The sequence below is a fragment of the Aegilops tauschii genome, chromosome 2 (assembly GCF_002575655.3).
Source record: "Aegilops tauschii subsp. strangulata cultivar AL8/78 chromosome 2, Aet v6.0, whole genome shotgun sequence".
NCBI lineage: Eukaryota > Viridiplantae > Streptophyta > Magnoliopsida > Poales > Poaceae > Aegilops > Aegilops tauschii.
In genome coordinates this window covers 594,306,634-594,329,839 of record NC_053036.3, presented here as the reverse complement: position 1 = coordinate 594,329,839, position 23,206 = coordinate 594,306,634, and the positions used below count along the sequence as shown (strand labels likewise).

Sequence of the window (23,206 nt, the reverse complement as noted above, 5' to 3'; positions counted from 1 at the left end):
ATCAAGAAAACTAGGTGAAAACCGACACACACTTATTCTCCCCTCTATTCCCTCTATAATCTCTACTATTAAGAGGGTATGTCGTTCATCCCTCCAGCCCCACCGATCGCATGCAGGATCTTTCCATGATTCTCAATTTCGTTTTACCGACCGCAACCCCACCCGGTTTGGTAAGTGCTAATTCAATCACATCTCCTTCAGTTTTAGGATGCACTCTCGTCAAGCTGGCAATGTGGATTACCCATGCTGGTATGGGACTCCCATCCCCATCCCAATGATAGGCTCCCCACATCTATCCCCATCCCCATCCCCGCCCACGGGAAAAAAATCCCATCCTGGGCCCTGTCTGGTTTTTCATCCCCGTGGGGAAATCCATACCCGCAATCAACAGCAACATTCAACAACATTTCAACAGGAAAAACATTCAACAACATGTAAGGCCATTTGGGGCCATGTGTTGTGGTTAGTTTATGGATCTCTTTGGGCTTCTTTGGGCCAAATAGCGGGGATGGTAGAAATTTGCGTGGGTATTTGCGGGAATTGAAGGAAATATGCCCTAGAGGCCCGGCTAGCATGGCAAAATGGCCTCTCCTTGCCATATTATGATATTATTATTGTTCGTCGTAATATTGTGTACACACGTACTCCCTCCATTCCAAAATACTTGACTTTCATTTGTTCAAAAATGAATGTACTTATATACTAAAACATGTCTAGATATATCTATATTTTGACAAATGGAAGTCATGTATTGTGGAACGGAGGGAGTATACATTATGCTTTTTGAATGGCGGTGACGGTGCCGGACGACGTATTCACGAGTAGTGTGGCCACGCTGACGTTGTGTCTGTAAACCTAGCAACAGCCATGGGCACATCGTCCGGACGACTGATGGGCCGAGCCGCGACGGGAGAAAACAGCGGGCCGCACGGGAAGTAAATATCGTCCATCGCCATAGCGTCCGTGCACGGGGAGAGTCCGCCGCCGGCCGGCACGTACACCGCTGGATCACTCGAGCCGATCGCTTCCACGGGCAGCGAGGACGGCGACGACGACGACGACGGACCTGCAGGTGCCTTCACCGGAGCAAATGGCGAGCCGCACGAGATCTCCGCATCCAGGCCCGTGCTCACGTCCAGCGGGCTCGGCGTACGCCCGCCGTCAGGGATCGCTCCCACGGGTGGCGGCGACGGCAACGACGAGGACGGCGGACCTGCAGGCGCAGCTCCTCCGATGACCATGGCGAGGCACGAGGCCATGGTGTCGTCATCCAATTCGGCGTGTTGAGGTTGAGGATCGAAGTGGCCGCTCCTGGTAGCTTCTCCGGGAGGCACTGTTTGTTGTTGGCACCTGTGCTTGTGCAGGTAGGTGACCTGGAACATAGGACGATCGCCGCTGCTACTATCCTGCTGCTGCACCGTCTTCTTCGCTCTGCAGCCGAGGTCATGGCTAAACATGCATTTGTAGTAGGACCTGCATGCATATACAGTTAGAGAGGCTGCGGTCATTTCAATTTTACTATTTACGAGGGAGCATTTGAACTCCAGAGCAGAAACAGAACACCCTCTTTGGAGCGTGGGTAAGACAAAGGTTCACGTGTAGATTATTGTCTATTAATTTTAAGTTGTAAAGTTTGATCAAATATCAGTATCTACAATACTAAAAAAATATGATAATATATTTCATGGTGGATCTAATGGTAATATATTTGGAGTATTATGATGTTGATTTTTTCTATAAATTTGATCAGACGCAAAAGAAGGTTGACTTCTGAACAAATCTATAAACCTGTGTTTAATTTATTTTTTGATCGACAAAGCTCAGAAATTTATACACCTTTTAATTTGGAACTTGGGGGCGGGGTGGACACTAGAAATACATAGTTGGTCCAATTCCAAAAACAAATAAATACATTATCGGTACCAGAATGTTGGAAACAGTAAACGAAATAGTTATGGTCAACTAGAAGAAAGGAAACAAGTTAGAGACTCCTCAAAAAAGTAAAAAAAATCTGGTCATGTGTTTTTTATAATTTTATTTCTGTTTTTTGCAAAGCAAAGATGGTCTTATAAGAGTTGGACAATTTTAAATGAACTAGTAAACAAAAAGGTTTTGACATTTAAGAAAATTCAAATTGGCATAGACCCAACGAATTACTAGTTCAAACCATGGGTGGAGCGAAATCCTGCGACGATGGCTATTCATTTAAGCCTTCGGGTAGCACTCCCCGCAAAAAAAAGCCTTCGGGTAGCACCACCAGATCTTTAACATTTTATTAAGTATGAATTTTTAAAGTTTGAATTTCAAAATTTTAATGTTCCCTTAAATTTCTGAATTTCAAATATTTGAAAAGGTTTAACTTCTAAAAATTGAGTTTCTCAAAAAATTCAAACATTGAAAGTTACGCCATGAACAAAGTTGGTGCTGGAATTTCTAGAAGTTACCAAAAATGTGCAGTTTGACCAGGCGTTGAATTTCTTAAATGGAATGTTTGCCTGACTCGACTAACCAGTTTTGTAGTCTGACATATTTATCCAGCATCCCTTCGGTTTTTATTTCAAAGTGTGCACACCTTTAAAAAAATCATGGGTTTGCACTACTCATCATCAAAGGTGTGCACCTTCTAAAATTTGACCTATGGATGTATCTTATAGCAGACACTGTTTTTATTAAGAGTATATCAGTCTAATTAGATACTCCCCCGTCTCTGAAAAGAGGGTCTATAACTTCTTTCTGAAGTCAAACATTGTAAAATTTGACCAATTTTGTAGCAAAAATTATTAAGACCTATGCTACCAAATTTGGTATCATTAGATAGTCATTAAAATAAAATTGCATATTATATCTATTTTAGATTGTAGTTGTTGATAGTTTTTCCTATAAACTTGGTCAAATCATGTATCTTTTGACTTAAGAGAAAGTTTATAGACCCTTTTTTCAGAAATATAAGGAATGGTGCCACATAAGAAGCCCTGGAGGTCTTAGCACTTCACCTTGCAAATTTTCTTTTGTGAATGTTCTTTTGTCCGTATTTTCTCCATTGGTAACCATCACTGTGAGGCGAGGCTGTAATCTCCTTCTTGGTAACCTCGTTTTCTCTGCCCTTCCTGGGGGGAGCAACCTCTTCTCCACCACTATATTGTTCCATGGAGACAACAGCACAGCAATACACATCTGGTGAATGAAGAAATCACAAGAGTGCATATAGCCAGGAAAAATGACAAGAGTCAGTAGTGTACCAGATACGCATGTCCTTCGCCGGAGCCCGATCATCGATGCTACCATCAGTGATCGTTGCCGCTGGCGATGCCATCCTGTCTACCACCGGTCTGTTGCTCTCTCGAGAACTGAGCATGAACAGAGACACCATGAACACCCGGGAGAGCTCCTGGCTCATCGCTGCGGCCCTCTCCTGTCCACGTCTGTCGAGGGGGCCGCGGCGCAGCAATGCCAGGAGCCTCGCGTTGATATTGTACCCGCCGACGAGCTCCTGCGATAGTTGTTCTATGGCCTCTTGCCCGAAGGCCATCTTGAGACTGTGAGTCGCACGAGGTTCCAGCGACTGGAGTATTGTAGGACTTGGAGGTGGTCTAGCAGCTGAAGCTATTTATATTGGGGAGACGGACACGTACACTACACTGAATCACTAATGAGGTACGATGACCTCCATGCATCTACTCCCTCCGTACGATCACCTCCGTGCATCTACTCCCTCCGTCCTATAATATAAGACGTTTTTACAAGATAAAAAGAAGTAGAAACACTTTTTCAAAAAAGAAGTAGAAACAACAACTCTGTTTACTGGTCATATGTTCGACTTCTAAGATTAATTCTAGTGGATTCCCTAAATGTTTTAGCATTTATAATGGTTTTAACATGTCAAAAAATTCATAATGGTTTCAAAGCGAACGGCGTGTAAAAATTAAAGCCTCCTGAGCGGTTGTGCAAAGTCAGACTCTTTGACTCTTTGAGCTTCATCCATATTTTTTTCCTACTATCACCACTGCACCGCCACCTCCACCAGCCGAGACGGCCATGCCAGAGGCCGCTGTGCGCAGCCTGTGCCACCCTTGCCCCGGGCCATCGCGTGGCCAGATCTGGCGAAACCGCCGCTGCACCAATTGTGTCCGCCACCACCGACAATCCTAGCACGCACCGCCACCACGCCGCCCGTCACGCAGCTGTCACACCACCATCTCAGCTCTGCTCCACCCCGACGCCACCCTGCAGCCCGCCTAGCGCCGCACTCCAGCCCGGCCGCCCCGCCTCGTGTCAAGGCCACTGCATGAGAGGACGAGAGGGCCCCACCACCATCGGTGCCATGCGCCCTCTGGCGACGGTGAGAGAGGAAGGAGATGAGGAGAGGGCCCAGTGTTGATAGCTAGATTTCCCTCCCGGTTGCCCGCGGGGGGGGGGGGGGGGGGGCAGGGGGAGGGTTGGGAGGGGGTGAGTGGAGTTTTTTCCCCATTGATTGAAAATGACAACATGAGCGATGAGTTTTGATACACATTACTTGAAATGACCATATTAAAATTCAAAGATAGATAAGGTCCAAATTTAACATAAAAAATGATAATAACGGTCCAAGTGAGATTACACCAACGACATAATCTAAAGATAATGCAAGTGCATGACATAGCAAGGATCATTGCCGTCGTCTGAAGATATCTCCATCACGACCATGTTGGACTCCTCGGCACCCCTCCTTCGGGCCCCACTCTCGGCCCCAGTGGCGATCTCAGCAGCGGAAGCATCCGTCGCCCCCTTGAGCATCCGCTCCTCCTCCGCCACCACGGTGGAAGAAGCATATGCATCCATTTCGAGCATCCACTCCTCATCAGTCACGCCGGCGGTCTCGGCTATGGCCTCCACAGCGGAAGCATCTATTGTTTACTAGCTCATCCACTCCACTTTAGCAGGGGTGGGCTCATCCTCCTAGAGCTCCTAGGGCTCCATGAGATTGTCCCAATCGATCTCATCATTGGATTCACGAGAGGTGAAACAGGGCGCACGGCGAGGTGGGATGACACTGGCGGAGCGAGGAATGAGAGAGGAACTCCCTTCCACCGTCAGGCCAAACTAGCGAGTGGTGCGGCTCCCGTGTCCACGAGCACGGGGTGATTACCGGAGAGAATTTGTTAGAGTGTGGTTTTCATTCCCTACCCTTTATATTGGTAATTTCTTTTAAAGGGTGGGTGTTTTAAAGGCTCTTCTAGAGTTGCTCTAAGGTCCCTAGAAATAGGGAACTCACGGGTGCTTTGGGTTTGTGGGTTTCATGAAGGCCCTATGCGTTGTCGATTAAACAATATTGCGATTTCCTGTGGTGTTCCGCTTGTCTGTGGTGTTCCATGAAGGCTCTTACTCATTACCTCTCAGTTACTCATTCATTTGTCTGTGGTGTTGTAGGCCGAAAGGTCGACAGACGGTATCAACGGTGCGTGTGGGGTCCTCGATTGTTGCATTGTTGTGCTCGTGATTAAAGGTACTTCCACGACAGTATACAAAATAGCTTCCCCCATGCCACTAGTGAGGGCAAGGGCGTAGACAAGCCCAAGGCACCTAGGGCCATGGCTTGGGTCGTGAGGCTAGATCACTTTATTTACTGTAGTGATTTGAACACTATTTAGCACTTTAGCAAGTATTTGGTCTAGGGCTTGCTCAGGGCTTGGCACAATCCTGGCTAGGCACTGAGTGAGGGTCAGACACATTAGCGTGCAGAGCGAACACAATGTGAAGATAATGTGAAAAAGATAAAGAAGACCAATGAATGGGAAAAAAAAGTTAAAGAAGACCAATGAATGGGAAAAAAAGGTAAAGAAGACCAACCACATTTCTTATGGTTGGTTAGGCCAAACCAGCCATGTTAACTAGGCCGAAGTTAGTGACGGATGTTCACGCATGAAAATGTGAGCTGTTCAACCATGCCCACAGCTTTCGATTGATCTCACACTGCAACCGGTCCCAGCAAAAACTTGAAAATCACGACAGAGAAGAGCCCACGAGCAAATATGCAATCAAGGGGTAAACATTACTCCCTTCGTTCCAAAATAATTTAAGTTTCAGGATTTTCCTATGTCAATCTTTTTTTGTTTGATCTATATCTGTAGAAATTTTGTAGAATTATACAATACAAATATATAATAAATCTAATGAAATATATTTCTTGATATATTTTAAAATAGACTTTAATAAAGTTTAACTTAGAAAAATCCTAGAATTTTAGTTATTTTGGAACAGAGTAAGTACAAAGAAAATGACTCACGCCTACTTTAGCTAGTGTCTAGGGTGTAGGGGTAGGGGCGGCATATGAGACAAATAGATGCATTGAAAAGTTTTCTTTGTCTTCGAGACGAGTTGATTGCTGAGGCTTGATTGCATGCAATATTGAGGATATCGTTTATCGTTAGCGTTTTGGTGGGCTGAAAATTAGAGATTAGTTGTAAATCAACCGATTATTTGATTTTATCGGTCAGTTTTGCTTGCAATTCTCAGGTTCCAAGCACTAATAAGGTAAAAATGGAAACAACCATCAGTGTGCTCTAAGCCTTTAAATAGGACAACATTTTATCAATACGTAACTATATATTACATGTCAAAAAATGGTCAATGGCAAATAAAATAAGACAACACTATATCGAAGGGCCGGTGGCCGAATTATATTAGATAGGAAGAGAAGTACATAGTACAGCCGGGAAGCAGTCTAGGCGGACTAGAGCTGGGACCCAACACAAAATTAGGCGTTCGCCGGCAGGTCGCAGATGCAACCTGCAGCCCACCACATTCTAATGTCTTCCTTAATTAACTCCAGCACCCTGTCTACGATGCTGGCTACATTATCAAAAATTCTCGCGTTTCTCTCCTTCCATATCCTCCAGTGAAGGGGTATCTGGTGAAGGGGCTCAACTGAATAGTCAGCCGAGCCCCTTGTCAGATATTTTGAACATTGATCGCATGCACACGTACGAAAACAACATAGTGATAGTCACGTGTCATGTGCGTACTACGGAAAGCTCAGGTGATGAAACCCGACAATGGGCAATTAGGCATCGCGCACTGCAGATATTTTGTGTTCTTCAACTTCACGTATATTCAAGGTTAACCAATCCGCTACGTGTTTTCTTTCAAGCAGATATTTTGCGTTCTCCAACTTCAGGTATGTTCAAGGTTAAGGGTATGTTCAAGGTTAAGGGTATCTTCAACGTGAATCTTCAAATAACCCATAAACACGTGGATCAAATTGTATAGGCATACTTTGTCATTCAACGTGGACCTATAATTTTATATTTGCCCACTGACGCATCCATTTTTCCACAAACCGGAAGCAAACCAAGGGGACTTTCCGGACCTCCACCACGCTGGACTATAATGTCCCTGGCCCACCCAAAACCGAGGTGGAGCCCGCACATTTGGAGCGGTTTGCACTGTTTCTGCGCCAAAAACCGCGCTTTCTTCACCCTCCCCTTTTCGATCGACGTCGCCCTCCACGCCAATTCCCGCACTTTTCGCCTTTTGCTGCCGCATGGACCCATAAGAAGAGATGCCAAAGGCGAAGCATCAACAAAAGGTGACCGCCCGCAAGATTAACTCGGTGACATGGCAAGCCCGCCGTCTCAAAAGGAAATGAAAGGAGCAAGAGGAGGCAGCAGCCAGCAAAAATAAACACGTCAGGCATGGACGGGAGGCGCCACCAACGCCATCCACACACACACGCCCTACTTCCACGCCTCCAAGTAGCTCGGTCGTCCGCAGCAGACCCGACCTCCGTCGTCGGGTATGTGTCGTATTCCGTCGAGCTCGACGCGGCGCCGCTCCATTTCGTTGACTCATCATCGCTACAGCTTGTCCGGTTACGGACACCAGGAGCGGATCAGCTGGGTGGTTGCTCTCTATTCGGCGGTTTGTCTCAACCAGGCGCGACAACATCTGATGACGCAATAGGGGAGATGATTCACGGCGGAGGCGGAGGTGGCTTCGATGACAGACAAGTGATGACTCCCAGCTGGAGGTGTACACCCAGCAGCCAGACTCGTACACCAGGAAGTCGGGCACATACAACCAACAGCCGGAGTAGGACACGTCCGCCGACGAGACGGGCCTCGATCCAGAGGATTTGCTGGCCGATCCAAGAAGATGAGTAGAGGAGAAAGTTTCAACATGAGGGAGGACAAATTGTTGTGATATGTGTGATTGGCCACTAGCATTGATCTGAACCATGACATGGAGCAAAAGGGCGTAACATTTTGGTCCAATATTCATTCTTGGTTCCATAAGCACAACAATTTAATTTCGAGCCCTGACGCACGGAAGTCGTCTGAAATCGTGGGACAAGGTCGCTCAACCATCAATGGTACATCATCCAAGAGTCCGTGAGCAAGTAGTAGGGCCACTACAAACAACTAATCGGTCGGTGGCCAAGTGGTGCGCAAATCGCCGAGAAAATAAGTTGTTATATGTGTTGGTCATTTGGTCGGATATGCAACTAGTTGGCCGGATATGCTCTATGTGTTGGTCATTTGACCAGATATGCACTTTGTTGACAATGTTTTTTTTGCTAGCCCTCTCGTGCGTGCACATTGTATTTGAAGGTGGATAAGAAGAGCTTTGTCCTCATGCATTGTTTGTTGAAGTTGAATAGGCAGCCCAAGTGACAATTATCCATTGTCCATTCCATCAAGACCGTTGTCATCGCCAATGAAGACGAAGCGGATGATCCAACTGACTCAACAAAAGAGCCACCCAAGAAGGTTAGAAAGAGGTTCCGGCGAAAGAAGTTGGAGGAGGAGAAGGAGAAGCGAGAAGGAACGGCGGCCAATATGACGGAGGGGTTCAAGGACACCTTGGCGAAGGAGGAGGGATGTTTCAAGCGCTATGGCTTGAAGGAAAGAAGGCGGAGAGTTTTAACATCTTGATGGCGGCGGCTGAGAAAAAAGATCAACCTCGAAGAGAAGAAGACCAAGCTCGAATAGAGGAGGGTTGAGCTCGCGGCCGCTTTGGAGGATACCAAAATGTTGTCATGAAGATGGACGAATTGGATCCCGATGCGGCGATGATCGTGCAAGCCGTCTGTGTTAGGATGTTGAAGCGCTTGACAGCAGAGATGGGGGGCGTCCAAGAAGGTGGCGGCTAATGGGAGAAGCCGGCGACAGAGTGAACGAGGAGGCACGGACAATTGGTCTGGGAGTGCAAAATGTTTTTTTTCTTGGATTATCGGATTGAAACTTTTGTGATCCGACGCATGTAAGAACTCTGCACATCTGCCTCCTTTTGGTTTATGATTGGGCATAAAGTACATTGCACTTTAATTTGCTTATATTATTATGCCTTTGAAATAAAGGAAGCTAGACTTAGAGAATGCGGTTGGATGGCTAGCTTTCATATCCGTATCTACGTGTCCACAGACAGATAATGTGCATACGTTTTAGGGGACGGAGATGCCCTACCAACAACAGAAAGCCAGATCAAAAAGTTGAATGCTACGTGTCTAATCAGAAATCGTACTCGCTATGTACTGTATACATTGTAAACACGTCACTTCTTCCTTTATCCACCGCTCAAGGAAGTCAAGTTTGGGGGATATTTTGGATCCACGTGATTTATCATTGTCAATAATAATTCTAGGATGTTAAAAGTCACAGTAGGCATGGTATTGTCTCTCATGCATCCGACTCTCGTCTCAAACTTCCGGGGCGCACCTAAGTTTGGCTTTGTTTTTTTTTTTTGTCTTTTTTTTCGGGGTTAAAAGGATTTCATTGCTCAACTGTTGGAATGTTTGTTTCTGCATAGTAGAGGAACGTCTGCAGAGCGCAACCAAATTGCAGTTCGGCCCTCCGATCGTTCGAAAGTAGCAAGGGTGTGGCTAACGGCATTCTGATTCCTACTTACATGAGCAATAGTCACACTGTTGCCAGACTTGCTGCTTTCAAAGAAAAATCTTTGGATCCGCTTTATGATAAAACCAAAGATAACATCACAACCATGGAAAATGCTCCATTGGAGATGGATTTTGCTTCTGCGGCATAATGTCGATTCCAGTTGAACTTGAAACCAAGTCACTTGGTACTATACCTGGCCATCTGCCGGGCCGGGCCGGGCCTAGCAAAGCCCGAGGCAGAAAACCTAGGCCCGAGCCCGGCCCGACCGTCGGGCCTAGTTTTTTGGCCCAAGCCCGGCCCGAAAGTGATAAAGCCCGCCGGCCCCTTTCTTAAAATGCAAAAATGCCAAGCCCAGGCCCAGCCCGACGTGTGCTTCGGGATCAAAACTCAGGCCCAGGCTCGGCCAGTGGGCAACATTGGGTCGGGCTGGGTCAGGCTTTTTCGGGCCGGGTCGGCTCAGGCCGACCGGGCCGGGTAACCCATGGCCAGGTATACTTGGTATCAACAACCCAAAACTCCTGTGATGCCCATAGAATCCATCCTTCCCCAACGCATGAAAGATGGACCGCGGCAATCGAATTGGCAGCAAGAAACTACAGTACAAAGACGCGATCTGATACTGTAGAAATTATTGATCAAATATCCAGAGTAGGATTAATCAACTGTCAATAGTGGGATGCTACCAAAAGGAGAAAACTTGGAGAGAGAGAAAAATCAATTCCATCATTTGCGTTGAGAAGCCATGGGATGAGAGGAGTAACACAGTAGTACTAGGAGTTAAGTAAAGAGTTTCAGTTTGGAATGGTAGTCCTGGTCCAGAATAACTAAACATGTTAATCAACGGAGAGTGTATACAAGAAAATTAATAAAAGCTAGGTATTTATACTTCTGCATAACATATTTCTTTCGAGCAACTGGCCGCAGTGTTTCCTTTTCATTAAGAAGAAATAGAATATTTACAAAGTGGACGTGTTTTAAAACGTGGACACGAAGGAACTCTTAATAATCTTCTTATTCTAACTACTCATGGTTGCGTTTTTTTAAATAAAGAGCAGATTTTATTAACTCAAAATATAGCATCAAGAGTGTACAACGCATAATACGTTTAATATGACTTCTGCATAACTAAGATGCGTACAGTTAAACTCAAACGCACACATTCTCATAAACATGCCCCAAGCAAAGTCATGGCAGACCAAAACTAAGCCTAATGTATAGAGGGTGGGAGGCCCTATCCAAAGACGGGGCCGCCACCCATGTGAGATAAAAAAAACTTTGTTGCCTAGTACAGCCCCATGTACACCACCACAAACATCGATCAGTGTTCATGTCTTCATAGAGAAGACCATAAACACGCAAAACTTGCGTGGAAGCCCATCCAGTCACCGGCCAAACATGTTGGCAACACTTCGTGGTGGGTGTCAACTCTTGCCCAAAAGGCCATGTCCCTTTGCATGATATCCTAATTGTCAGGTACGCCACCTTGATCTATGTTAATTTTGTGTCATTGAATATTCGATGATTCCTCTCTTTTAATTACAAGCATTCCACATGACGTAGATAACGAACCCACTAAGCCTTCACTTGTGGTTATTGTCGATGCGCAAAATGTCATCCCACCACACATCAATTGTAGGGTAGGTGAATGTTGAACCCGAGAACTTGTCATTAACCCAATATAGCACTGGGTTGTGAACCGTTGTGCTGTAGGGGCGGTTCTTGCATATGTGAAGAGTAGTCTCAAGGGCCCTTAGGCAAAGCTAGCAAATAGGGTTGTGCGGCCAACCCCGTTGTGCCAGCTGATCTATGGCAAGAATCTTGTTGTGGTGGACAAACCAAGAGAATTATTTGCATTTGGCCCTGCAAGTGCATGGGCTTTCCAAATTTTCTCCCTCGAGAACTTGGGATGAGAACCTATGAATTGTTTCAGATAGGCAGAGCTAGAGTAGTGATGCCCAAGGATGTTCCAAAGCCAGGTGGTGGTATCCGTCGTTGTTGGGGGTTAAGAGCCACCGAACCGATGCTAGAGGCCAAAGTCAATGAACTCCCACAATTGCTTAGGTCTATTTAATCACACCATTGAGTGAATCCGGTTGTTATCACGCATCTCGTTATGCACCATCCTATTCACGTTCTGCGGTGCCAAAGAGCCGAGGGAAGACCACTCCAGCAACAATCCATTTGACATGCCAGAAGGAGGCACTTTATCGTCATTGATGGAGATGGAGATGGAAGCACATAAGAGGCCTCCGGGACTTGTTCCTCCACGTCCACGTGCAGTCTTGGTGGTGTATCCCTCGTGCGCTTGGGGACCAGCACTGATGACCCACAAGTATAGGGGATCGCGACAGTCTTCGAGGGTAGTATTTCACCCAAATTTATTGATTCGACATAAGTGGAGGCAAAAAATATTTATGAGCCTTAGCAGTTGAGTTGTCAATTCAACCATACCTGAAAAATTATATTTCTGCAGCAAAGTGTTTAGTAGCACAGTAACAATAGTAACAATAGTAACAGGAACAGTAAAAGTAGCAGTTTGTAGTGATTGTAACAGTAGCAGCTACGAAAATAACTTAGTAAGAACCAATATGAGAAAAGCGTAGGCATTGGATCAGTGGTGGCTATTTGTGTTGGATGATATTCATCATATAACAGTCACAACCTAGAGCGATACACAATAGCCCTAATTTACCAATGTAATGTAGGCATATATTCCGTATATAGTCATACGTGCTTATAATAAGAACTTGCATTACATATTTTCTCCTACCGGAAGCAACTACAATAGAAGAAGGTCCACAGGTGCAAAAATAGAAAAAAAAAACGTGTCTAGGCCTTCTGATCAGGATGAATGGTCCAGATTCTAGTGGACGGATCTGAGCGTACAGGTACTAGGTTCTTTGCATAAAATTCCCTTGCTTCTATTCGTCTTGCAGGAGCATGTCTGGGACTTCTTCTTCCTAAGAACGCAGCAGCGCGAACCCAAATCCCCATGGTGGCCGCTCCGCAAGGTCGGCGTCTCAGTGGCGCGGGAGCTCATGGCGGTGGCCGACGACGCGCTCTACACCACCATCGCGGAGCCGGCTGAACTCCAGGCACAAGTCTCTTTACAGTGTAGAGGACATTTACTTTCTTGACTTACATGGTATAAAATTTGGGTTCGCGCTCATGGCGGAAACCGACGACCGCGATCGTAAGCCACCAAGTGCAGCGGAAAAGAGCTTGCAGCACGGAAGAGATCCACCGGCAACTCACCGCCCACGCGGTCAAGACGCCGACCATCCACCCCCCGCGAACGTCGCCAGCCGAGGGCGCCATCTCCATGCCTAACGGGGCCGCTGCCCCAGGTCCAGGTTCCTCCACGATGGCCGGAGTGGGAGATCCGCCACGAGTGACGAGATCCGGCACCGCGCGGCATACGCCATCGCCCAAGCCCGCCGTCAACCGATCCCATCGTCGCCGGGAGCCCGCACGCTGCCTGGAATCCCACACCCATGGATCTGGGCGCCCGTGCACCGCCGCGAGCCCGCCGCCTCCGGGATTCGCCACACCGTCGGGAGGGCCACACCCCACGGATCAGGACGCCCGCGCCGCCGCGGATCCGGGAGAGGGAGGAGAGACCCTCCGCCGCCGCCGTCGCACGCACGGGCTTTGCCCGGCGCCGACCATCGTCAGCGGCGGAGGGGGAGAAGGGCGCTGGAGCTAGGCTGCGGCGGCGGCTGATGCATATTCATTTCATTAGATAATGATGAGTAAAAAAATTAAAAAAATTAAGTACAAATGCATGGCACTTGCATGGACCTGTGCTAACTGAATCTCGTTTGCTAGGTATGACGCCTCCCAGCACAAGAAGATCGATAAACAAGAGGCACTAGTACTGGAGACAAAAGGCTGTAGCTTTTCTATTGTGTACCATCAACAGAGCAAAACTTGATGCAAATTCTAACGGCAAGCTTGTTCAGCGGACAGCAGTGCTTACTTTATTAGTCCGTCATACGTAGTGTTGTCTGTGATGTACCAAAAAGGGTCCTCTCATGCTATGTAACACTTCATATGTGTGTGTCTTTTCTGTTCTGGGATCGTGCAATTTAAAATGTATGTTTAGTTATGATTTGAAGTGGATGGATTAATTTTCTCATGTCTGAAATATTTGTGATGATGTTCTCATACATTTTGGTGACCAACATGTTTTGGATTTCTTGCATGATTCCGGATGTAGCAGAAGCTACTAATGTAATCAAATATATATATCAAGTTTTGTACAGTACATGACAGGTACAGACCTGAGAAATTGTCTTATTTATGAGTGACAGTATGATTGATATATCAGAAATCAGAAATTTGGGGTGGTTATTGCAAAAATTATCTTCCATATGTAACTATTAGTAGGGGGTTTTGAAGTTGTACACTTGCAACCCTCCAACTCAATCTGTACCGGTCATCTTCCATCCGATGGCCATGGTTCGTTTTTCTATTCTTTCACCGTACACCCTTCTTCTATTGTAGCCGTTCCTGCTACAATAGGGATTGGGGAACTGAAAACCATAGAACCATGCAAACGCTGATGGACGCCGTAGAACCTTTTGCTCTGAGGGTGCCAATAGGGATTGGGAAACTGAAAACCATGCAAACACTGGGGTACCTCGCAAGGGGAAGTTTTGCTTCTGGAGGTCATCGCGAGCCTACTGAACCTATCCATTCTGCTTCTGGAGGATGTATGTCGCTGCAGATTGAAGGGCCTCTCACTTTCCAAAGCGGCCTATTCGGAAGCCTCGTGGTACTCGAGCTTTATTACATGCGCATGGGAATCGAATCCTGGGAGCTTGAGCTAACATCGATCCCCGAGACTTGAGATGCTGAGGCTGGAACTTGTGAGTTCCACAACCGGCTTTTCTCGTCTGGGATTCCTCCCAAGCATCAAGGAAATACGACTGCCGTTATTTGCTGGAAGCAAATCGCGGGGAAGATGAAGCCAAGAACAATATTAGGAAGCAGCTTGCTGCCAATAAAAATGGACATAGAACGATTTTGAAGGCGGGATGAATGAGCTAGGTGGACAAGTGTAGTTTCCCTTTTTGTTTCATTCTATTGTGCTTTGCAACTCACAGGAGGCAATGAAGCATGAGAATGACGGGGAAATCACAAAGAAGTTTGTAGGTGGTGTGTCCCCTTGGGTTATCATTTCTCTTCTACTTCCCAGGATGACGTTTCCATTGCTTTCAGGCTGTACTCTTTATAAGATGCAAAAAAAAGAAAGGTATGTTACGCATGTTTTGTGCTCCAGCAAGTGTTAAGGTGATGGGTGAAAAGGCTGGAAAAAAAAGTGAAATTAAAATTTACTTTTATTTTCACTTGAAGCTGCATCAGTGGTATAAGTGGTGAATGGCACAGTTGGTGGTATCCAAAATCTGTGGAAGCTGTTTTGAGTGTTGTCATGAAATTATGTTGCATTTTAAAAAACTGATGCGGATTTGTTTTGAGTGTTGTCTAGTTTTAGAGCTCCTCAATTCAGAAGAAGAAAAACCATGGCAGCCCAGCACAGCCACGCCCTGTCCATCACCAGCCGCACCACACACGGAAACAGATTGGCAATGCCAAGTGGTGACCAGTTCCACTGAAAAAGGGTCCAGAAACATCTGGCACTCTTTCTTACCATAAAGAACTTCACCATGTAAAGTTACAGGTTCATTTCTAAGCAACACACAGGTACATGAGGCAGCAGTATTTGGAACCAAGCAATTCCACAGTTTCATGCCCCACGCAGGTACATACCTCACTGCTTTACCAATAAAAATGCCCTAGAAAAAAGTTTCTGGAGACATCAAACGATGAACCGTTTAGTCTTGGCTGGCGAAACGTGGGCTTCGGCAAACTTTGCCATGTAGAGTCGCTCAAGCTCAAGCAAACTCTTCTTCACTCGCTGCAAGAAAGGGGCTTCAGTTAGGATGCTGCATAGATTAGAAAAAGTACTAGTGCAAGAAAGGGACTTTGCTTAGCATGCTGCATACATTAAAAAAAGAGTAGTGTAAGAGATACTTCGGTTGATCAGAAGAACCGTAGCTCTATCCCTGTGCTGGGTATTTCCACTTAAAATTACTACCATCGTTTTGCCATCAGTCGTGTCATTGCTCTATTTTCCTTTTGCAGCTGCCACCAATCCCATCGTTTAGCACGATCAACTCTAGCACAGCTGATTGTACGAATGTATCTTTTGTACAAGGAACGATTGAGGAAAAACACAGATCGCTATAACAGCTATGATGCTAAGTAGGAAATCAGTTTGCAGTAACTGCTGCCCAGCAGATGTATCATTTCATTAAGTGATAAGCATACAGATTGGGTTAACATCTGCTGAGGCATGACTACTGAACTCTACTGAGACCAAAGTGAAGAGGACCAGATGGCATAAGCAATGAATAAGGTTCAGAGCAAGCTGGACATGGTTTAGATTCAAAGTGAAGAGGACCAGATGCAAGAAGTTTAGAGCAAGATGGATAAGGTTTAAAATTCACAGACTGCATAAATTTTAATGCTGTATGAAACAATAGGTGCACTAGGAAAAAGAAAGTTCTGGTGCACATATGGAGTATGAACATGCTCACTGTAACAGGAAGAAAGTTATAAAAAGGTAAAAGATATATGGGAGCTAAGGAGTCGATTAGCTGGTGTTATGCCCATTTTATGTTTGTAACTTTGTATTCCTTGTAAATACAGAGGGTATGGGTAGTTGAAGGTACTGGTAAGTAATTCACTATGGTTGCATCTAGCATAATGTCTGAAGTCTGAGTGAAATTCAGATCTACATCATTTGATCTCTAGACTTCCTACATCATTTAATCTAGACAATTAGACTATATATAAAATAAGTGCAATGTCATATACTTGTGTTCCACATCTTTTTTGTAGTGACATGCAATCATTACCTTTTTTTTAAAAAGCACTATATCAAGTACAATCTTTGTATCGCTACTCTGGGCATGAATAAGAGTATGAGACCACTGGTTGTGGGCCAGGCGTAACAGAATGTCCATTATAAAGCAGGAGAAACTCTCTTCTGTCTACTTGCATCCTTCTCTTCACTCACTCTTAACTAAAACAAACATCACTGACAAACTCCCTATAAACCCTGTGTTCATTTCCTAATTTCTACATCACAACAAGTTAACCGATTGATAATCACTAGTGGAGGGGAGCTCTTTTCTGTTCTGGGTGGCTCTTGGAGTGTATGCTTTGAAGCCAAGTTGATAGCCCAGAAGATTTGAGGGTTGCTTCCACTAGCGTGATACAACTTGAAGCACGAATAGTCTATGTTCAGTAATCGGGATCAATGCCAGCTTGAAACCATCTGCACTAGATTGCTCTAGGCTAGATAGTAGATAGCTTTTATGACAAATGGCAACGCTTGGTCTAACCTTGTAAGCCACATGACTCGAGCAATGGTTCGTATTTCACAAAGATATCAGTGCAGATTCATGGATGAAAGAATTATGTCCTCATTACTCCATTAGCATCAATCCTGTGTGGTGGACTTAAGATGCCGTCAACTTGGGCTCTTAAGTGTCATCTCATACTTTCAGAACACCAGAAACAGATCCTTACAATTACGCAGCTGGAACTTGGAAGGCTCAAAACCTAGCTAAAATTGCAGCCTGAGACTCATGATTGCTACCGTGAAGGAATACACAGAAGGCGCTTCTTGGATGTTGACGGCCATGTTTATACTTAAGTGGCCAAAGAGGAGAATGTACTCTGGATTACGTCGACCGGATGTATCAGAAACTTGAAATGGACCTGGTTTGTAAATTGTACACAGGGGCCAGGGGATATCTCTGAATTATAGCACAGTGCGTGTTTATAAACTAGCTAGTACAACTGTTTATAACAAGATAAGCACGGTCACGGTGAATATGAACACATTGGGAGTATGCAGCTCCGTGCTGGGACCTAATTCGATCACCGAATCGACTTTTAACCTTTGTTGAAATGGACTCGAGAAAAAAAAACAGCATTTCACATGATGTGATTCTTAAATCGATAATCTTAGCTACTGTAAAACTGCTCATCACACAATTCAGTCAGTGGGGCGCAGGTGGGCTCCCGTACCTGATCAATTCAACTCGTCGTCCCTCATGACGCGCTCGCCGGAGGATCCGCCGCCCGTGCCGCCACCGCCTCCGCCAGAACCGGCGGCTTCGTCTTCCTCCCGGAGGATCATCTGCATATCGTTGACGCGCGTCCGGACGACGTTGGTGATCATGACTGCGCGCGAAATCAGCGAAATCAGCGCCGGCGGCGGCGGTGGATTGCACGACTAGGGATACGGGGAGGAGGGGAGGGGATGGGGCGGCTTACTCGCGGCGGTGCCCAGTGTCCAGATCCACAGGATCTTGAGGCCGGGGCTCTTCTGGCTCCACCTGGTCACCATTGGAGCCGCGACGACCTGGAGCGCGGTGGTGGGCCGGAGGGAGCGGCGCGGATTCAGGCAGATTTTCGGCCGGCTTGGAGGACGACGAGGTTAGCAAGGGCTTTGGGTTTTCTCAGAGTAACATTTCGCTTGTTTTACGAGGATTGTTTTGTAATTCAGTTTCCACGGAAGAAATGGGGAAAAAAAACATAGCAACAAGATCGGCTTCCGCTAGGCAAGAGCACTAGAGACCCACAAACTTGTACTCCGTCTGTTCTGAATTACTTGTCGCAGGTATGGATGTATCTAGAACTCTAAATGTATTTTAGTTCTAGATACATCCATTTCTGCGACGAGTAATTTGAAACGGAAGGAATATTGGATGTGATGATTTAGTCCACAAAATTGCAAAAGGTGATCAGCTCATCCATAAACTTGAAATACATGGGATGATTTAGTCCATAGCAAATCAGGAGCGGACAAATGGCGCCTCGCTGGCAGTTTTGTGGCACAGCCGCCTGGTCTAGCGTTTTTGCGAAAAAACCCTCCACATTTATGGAAATCACAGCTGTTGTACATGCCTGGGCTGCCCTTTGGTTACGGAGCGGCGCCGCATGCTGGTCTTGGCTTGCGGCGGTTCATCAAACCCGCTCCTTTCCCATGCAGAGATGCTCGTGCATCCAAATTTCCTGCGGAAAAAGAAACACGCAGACCGAAAGCGCAACATACATGCATACAAGGCATGGCAAAAAAGCCTAAAAGGGGAGAGCAGCGCATGCATCCTTATTCAGAAAAAATTAGTTACAAGTTTTTTTACGGGAAAAATTAGCTACAAGCACTGCTAGCTAGTCAGGGGTAGGCAGCCACTATTCACAGATCACAATATGGCTTAGAGCATTTACATCCGGGCGCCTAAATCCAACCCCTTAAATGCCCGTGGACATGATCGGGACAGTGAACGGTCACGTCTTAAATATTTGATTCTACAATCGGACACCTCAAACTAGAAACCTCAAATCCATATTATTACATGCAACGTGAAACCGAATCTAAGCGGAGCTCACCCGGTTTCGCCGTGACCATGTCCGGCGGCCGGCTACGCTCCCCTGAGTGTTGGTCCGGTTGCCGGCAAGGTAGAGTAGGGCATGGGACACGAGCCGGCTCACGGGACTCAAGGCGTCGTCGTCTCCCATGCCCTACTCTTCCTCGTCGGAGCCCGGAACCGGAACGGTGGCGGTGTACATCAGATCGATGATGGATCTGTCCTGGGACGAACCAGCGACATCCACCATGACGCGGTTGCGGCGCCCGGACGCTGCACCATACGGGTCGCTGGAGAATGCGACTCCGCCATGCCATGTTTTCGTTCGACGACGCCCATGGTGCGTCTGTGGTCTCGGCGCGCCAACGAAGGAGTTGCGTGTCCGCCACCGCGTTCGGACGCCAAACGGACCGCACCACCTCCGAAGAAGCAGCGACGGCACACCTAGTGCCAGATCCATGCCCCATTTGGGCGGACGCAATGGATTCCCGACGGAAGGAGTCTGATCGCTGCCTTGCACGGGGCCTCCTCCTGAGAGCGGCGGAGCGCAAGCTGGACGGCCATCTCCTCCTCGTGGCTGCATGGGATGAGCTCCAGGTCAGCGGATCTGGAGGTGAAGGACTCGGATCCGCTACCCCTCCCCCATGCCGGAGACGGCCGGATATCGCCGAACGTGAGCTTGAGTGGCGGAGGGGAGTGGAGTGACGTGACTAGGGTGTGGTCCGGCGAGCGGATGAGGAGGAATATATGTGGAGTCAGATGGGCCAGCGTGGGTCGGGTCCAAAGTGGCGGGCGCGCCCATATCCACCCCATATTTGGGCTGGATATGAGGGATGCCCGCCAACCCGGACGCTTCAGGCCCGTTTAAGACGCCCGTCTGGGTCGAAATTTCGAGACCGGTCAGTGACCGGTGGACCGCCCGGGCGTATGAGGCTGATTTGAGGCGCCGTCTGTAGATGCTCTTATGTTGTTAACTTTTTGGTGGAAGATATATGGCGTCGAGATTTACACCCATGATATATCAAGTTTAAAATTGATTAGTTGTCAAATTATAAAATACTAGTTGACTGATTACCAGTGCTTAGTTGTTAGATTTTATCGTGCGTAATTACTAACCCACACAAAAACAAGCTTTAACTACTAGATTATAGAATAACAAGTACTTGTCAAAATTAAACATGCCTAATCACCAGATTATCTGGTACTCAGTTGCCAAAGTTAAACATTTTTTTCTAGAATATGCACAAGCGTGTATATCATGATTTGCCAAAATTAAACATGCTTAGTCGCCAGATTATATAGTACTTAGTTGCCACAAATAAATACACTTGATTGCCTGATTATGTAAGTACTTGTTAGAAAGTTAAACACACTTAGTTGCCAGAGTATGAAAGTACTTGTTTGCCAATTTCCAAAAAGTTTGGTTGTCAGAATACCTGTATTCAGTTGCCAGTTAGAAAAAAAACACACTTACTAGATCACACATACTTGTGTGCTAAGTACTAAAAAATCCCATATTTTCCCAGATTAAAGTACTTAGCTACCAATTTACCTTTGTAATCCTAGATAACATGCTGCTTTTCATAAATAACCAAGGGGCAGCCTGAGCATGTATTGCGGGCGTGATTTTCATAAATGTGGAGGGGTTGTTCACAAAAACTCCGGGCCAAGCGGCTATGCAACGAAGCTGCCAGCGTGACGCCAATTGTAAGCTTCTGATTGGATGCGGACTAAATCATCCCATGCATTTCAAGTTTGTGGATGAGTTGATCATATTTTGCAACTTTGTGGACTAAACCATCGCATCCAATGCAAGTTTGTGGGTCTCTAGTGCTCTTGCCTCCTTGTTTTTCTAACGGGATGGGATCCAAAGGTTCTAGAACTGAGCAAAATTGATAAGTCTTATTTCTCTATCTTGTAAACTAATATGAGATGTTCTAAATCACTAAAATAGTTTGCATACTTCGTCGAAGACGCTATGACCATCGCCTCTGACCATTTACTTTGCCATTGCTCAGCAAGGGAGAAAGGCATCCCATTCCTCAAGGTTGAAGAAGGATGCAAAGGTGATTAACACCAGGCTACTGCATCATCAAAAATCAACTCAAGCCATCCTATATGCAGACTGGGGACAATTGTTGATTATAACTTCAATCCTGGCCGGAAAGTGATCATTGTGCATCTGAGAAGATGAGGATCATCGTAGTAGCTTGAACACCCCTTGGGGTACTAGATTCAGTGAGTCCATTCTCATCCTGACCTCCCCTTCTACCACCTCGGTAGCAAGGGAGGAAAGAAAAAGAACATATCAATCTGATCCATGTGCCTATCAGGGTTATTGACGGAGCAACAACCCAATCTACCACCGGCCATTCACTTTTACATGTCTGTGGGGGGATGGGGAGGGTGGCCACCATATTTTCCGCGCTTTCTTTGGTGATGAGTTCCCTGACATAATGCTTGTCATCCACATTACCATATCCATGGCTGGTCCGAGATGCCCTCCCATCCCCACTCCAGGCAGTGACACCGCTGAAGAAGGAGAAGAGGTGAGACGGGGAGATAGAAGAAACTCTCAGAAGAAAGGGAAAAAAGGAGACAAAAAAGACAAGAAGGAAATGAGAGCCCAACTCATGGCATCGCTAAAAGATATAAAATATGAACTTCTTCAAAGATGCATGCAGATAGTTCACAAAGACTGCATGTAATTGTATAGACAATAAACTTGGCATAAACTTTTCATCACTTACATGCGTATTTCACATATTGACATGTTAGACCCTTATAAACCCATGATTTATTGTTGCATCATATTCTCATCTCCTCATGTGATGGTATGTTTGAATGTGTGAGATGTGCAGTCATGTCACATAGAAAAACACTTGCGCGAATGTCGAGCGATGGCTCAAAGCGACATGAAGAATGTTAGTATTTAGTTGTCATTACAATGACACATATGCCATTAATTGACACATGTAGTGCTCTCAAGACGACATTCAATTGAGAGCATGGTTAATAGTATAGCCAGCTGCTGGCTATAAGCCAATGCCATGTCATCTACAGCCCATCTTATAGTCAACATGTACAATAGTACATCAAAAGAGTGTACTACTTTTTTATTATGTGGCCCACCTTTTATTCTCATAAAGTGCCTAGGAGCACGTGCTAGAGCTGGCTCTTGACGAAGAGCCCACTTACCTTCTCTCTCCTCTTCTCTTTCCTCCAACTAAGGGAAAATATATTAGTTTATTCCTTATAGCCCGCTGACTCAGCTCTATTGTACTTGCTCTGAACCATGCCACCTTCAGATTTATGTGGTTGTCATGCATATGGACATCGAAGTGTTGTTCCTCGCAACAAAACACCTACTACTTGTCGTGGGATAACAATTGGCTTAAGTTTTAGGTTTCAGTTACCGTCGCATGGATTTTGATAACAATGCTTAGCCACACCCTTTTTTCCCTATATTCGATGCCTTGCTTTATTTCATGGCTATTTGTCTACATCATGATGTAAGATGAATTCCGCATGACACAACTTAGCTACCATAAATTGAGATTTGAGATGTCTCCATATATCCTATCTTATTCACTATCTCGGCGAACTATGGAGCAAAGAAAGACACATTTTATTCAATGAGTTGCCACTAATAAAACATCATATTAGGCACCAAGTTGATTACGATGTGCATAGTCTTGGTGTGTGGCGTACACTTGACCAAGCCACCCTGCCTGAGAAAGCTCCATTGTAGCATATATGATGACTTTTTTGCCGTCTTGTTCTACACTAGCCTCCTCCCTTGCCATCACTAGCAATATTGCGCGATCGAAGCTTGCTATCTTAATGTGGCGCACCTGATCATATTTGAGACTAAGATAGATGGTCGTA

At 46.0% G+C, this 23,206-nt stretch overlaps 2 protein-coding genes across 2 annotated transcripts; both read right to left on the bottom strand.

The window, feature by feature from the left end:
* Window positions 1-815: 815 nt before the first annotated feature.
* Window positions 816-3,529, bottom strand: LOC109752203 (uncharacterized). Its single transcript, XM_020311106.1, has 3 exons — window positions 3,240-3,529; window positions 2,994-3,134; window positions 816-1,473 (listed from the first exon to the last, which is right to left on the bottom strand). The coding sequence occupies exons 1-3, from the start codon at window positions 3,527-3,529 to the stop codon at window positions 816-818; spliced, it is 1,089 nt and encodes a 362-aa protein (XP_020166695.1).
* An 11,952-nt stretch (window positions 3,530-15,481) lies between these two features.
* LOC109752217 (uncharacterized) lies at window positions 15,482-18,500 on the bottom strand. Its single transcript, XM_020311124.4, has 3 exons — window positions 18,225-18,500; window positions 17,976-18,131; window positions 15,482-15,792 (listed from the first exon to the last, which is right to left on the bottom strand). The coding sequence occupies exons 1-2, from the start codon at window positions 18,295-18,297 to the stop codon at window positions 17,980-17,982; spliced, it is 225 nt and encodes a 74-aa protein (XP_020166713.1). The 5' UTR covers window positions 18,298-18,500; the 3' UTR covers window positions 15,482-15,792; window positions 17,976-17,979.
* Window positions 18,501-23,206: the final 4,706 nt, after the last annotated feature.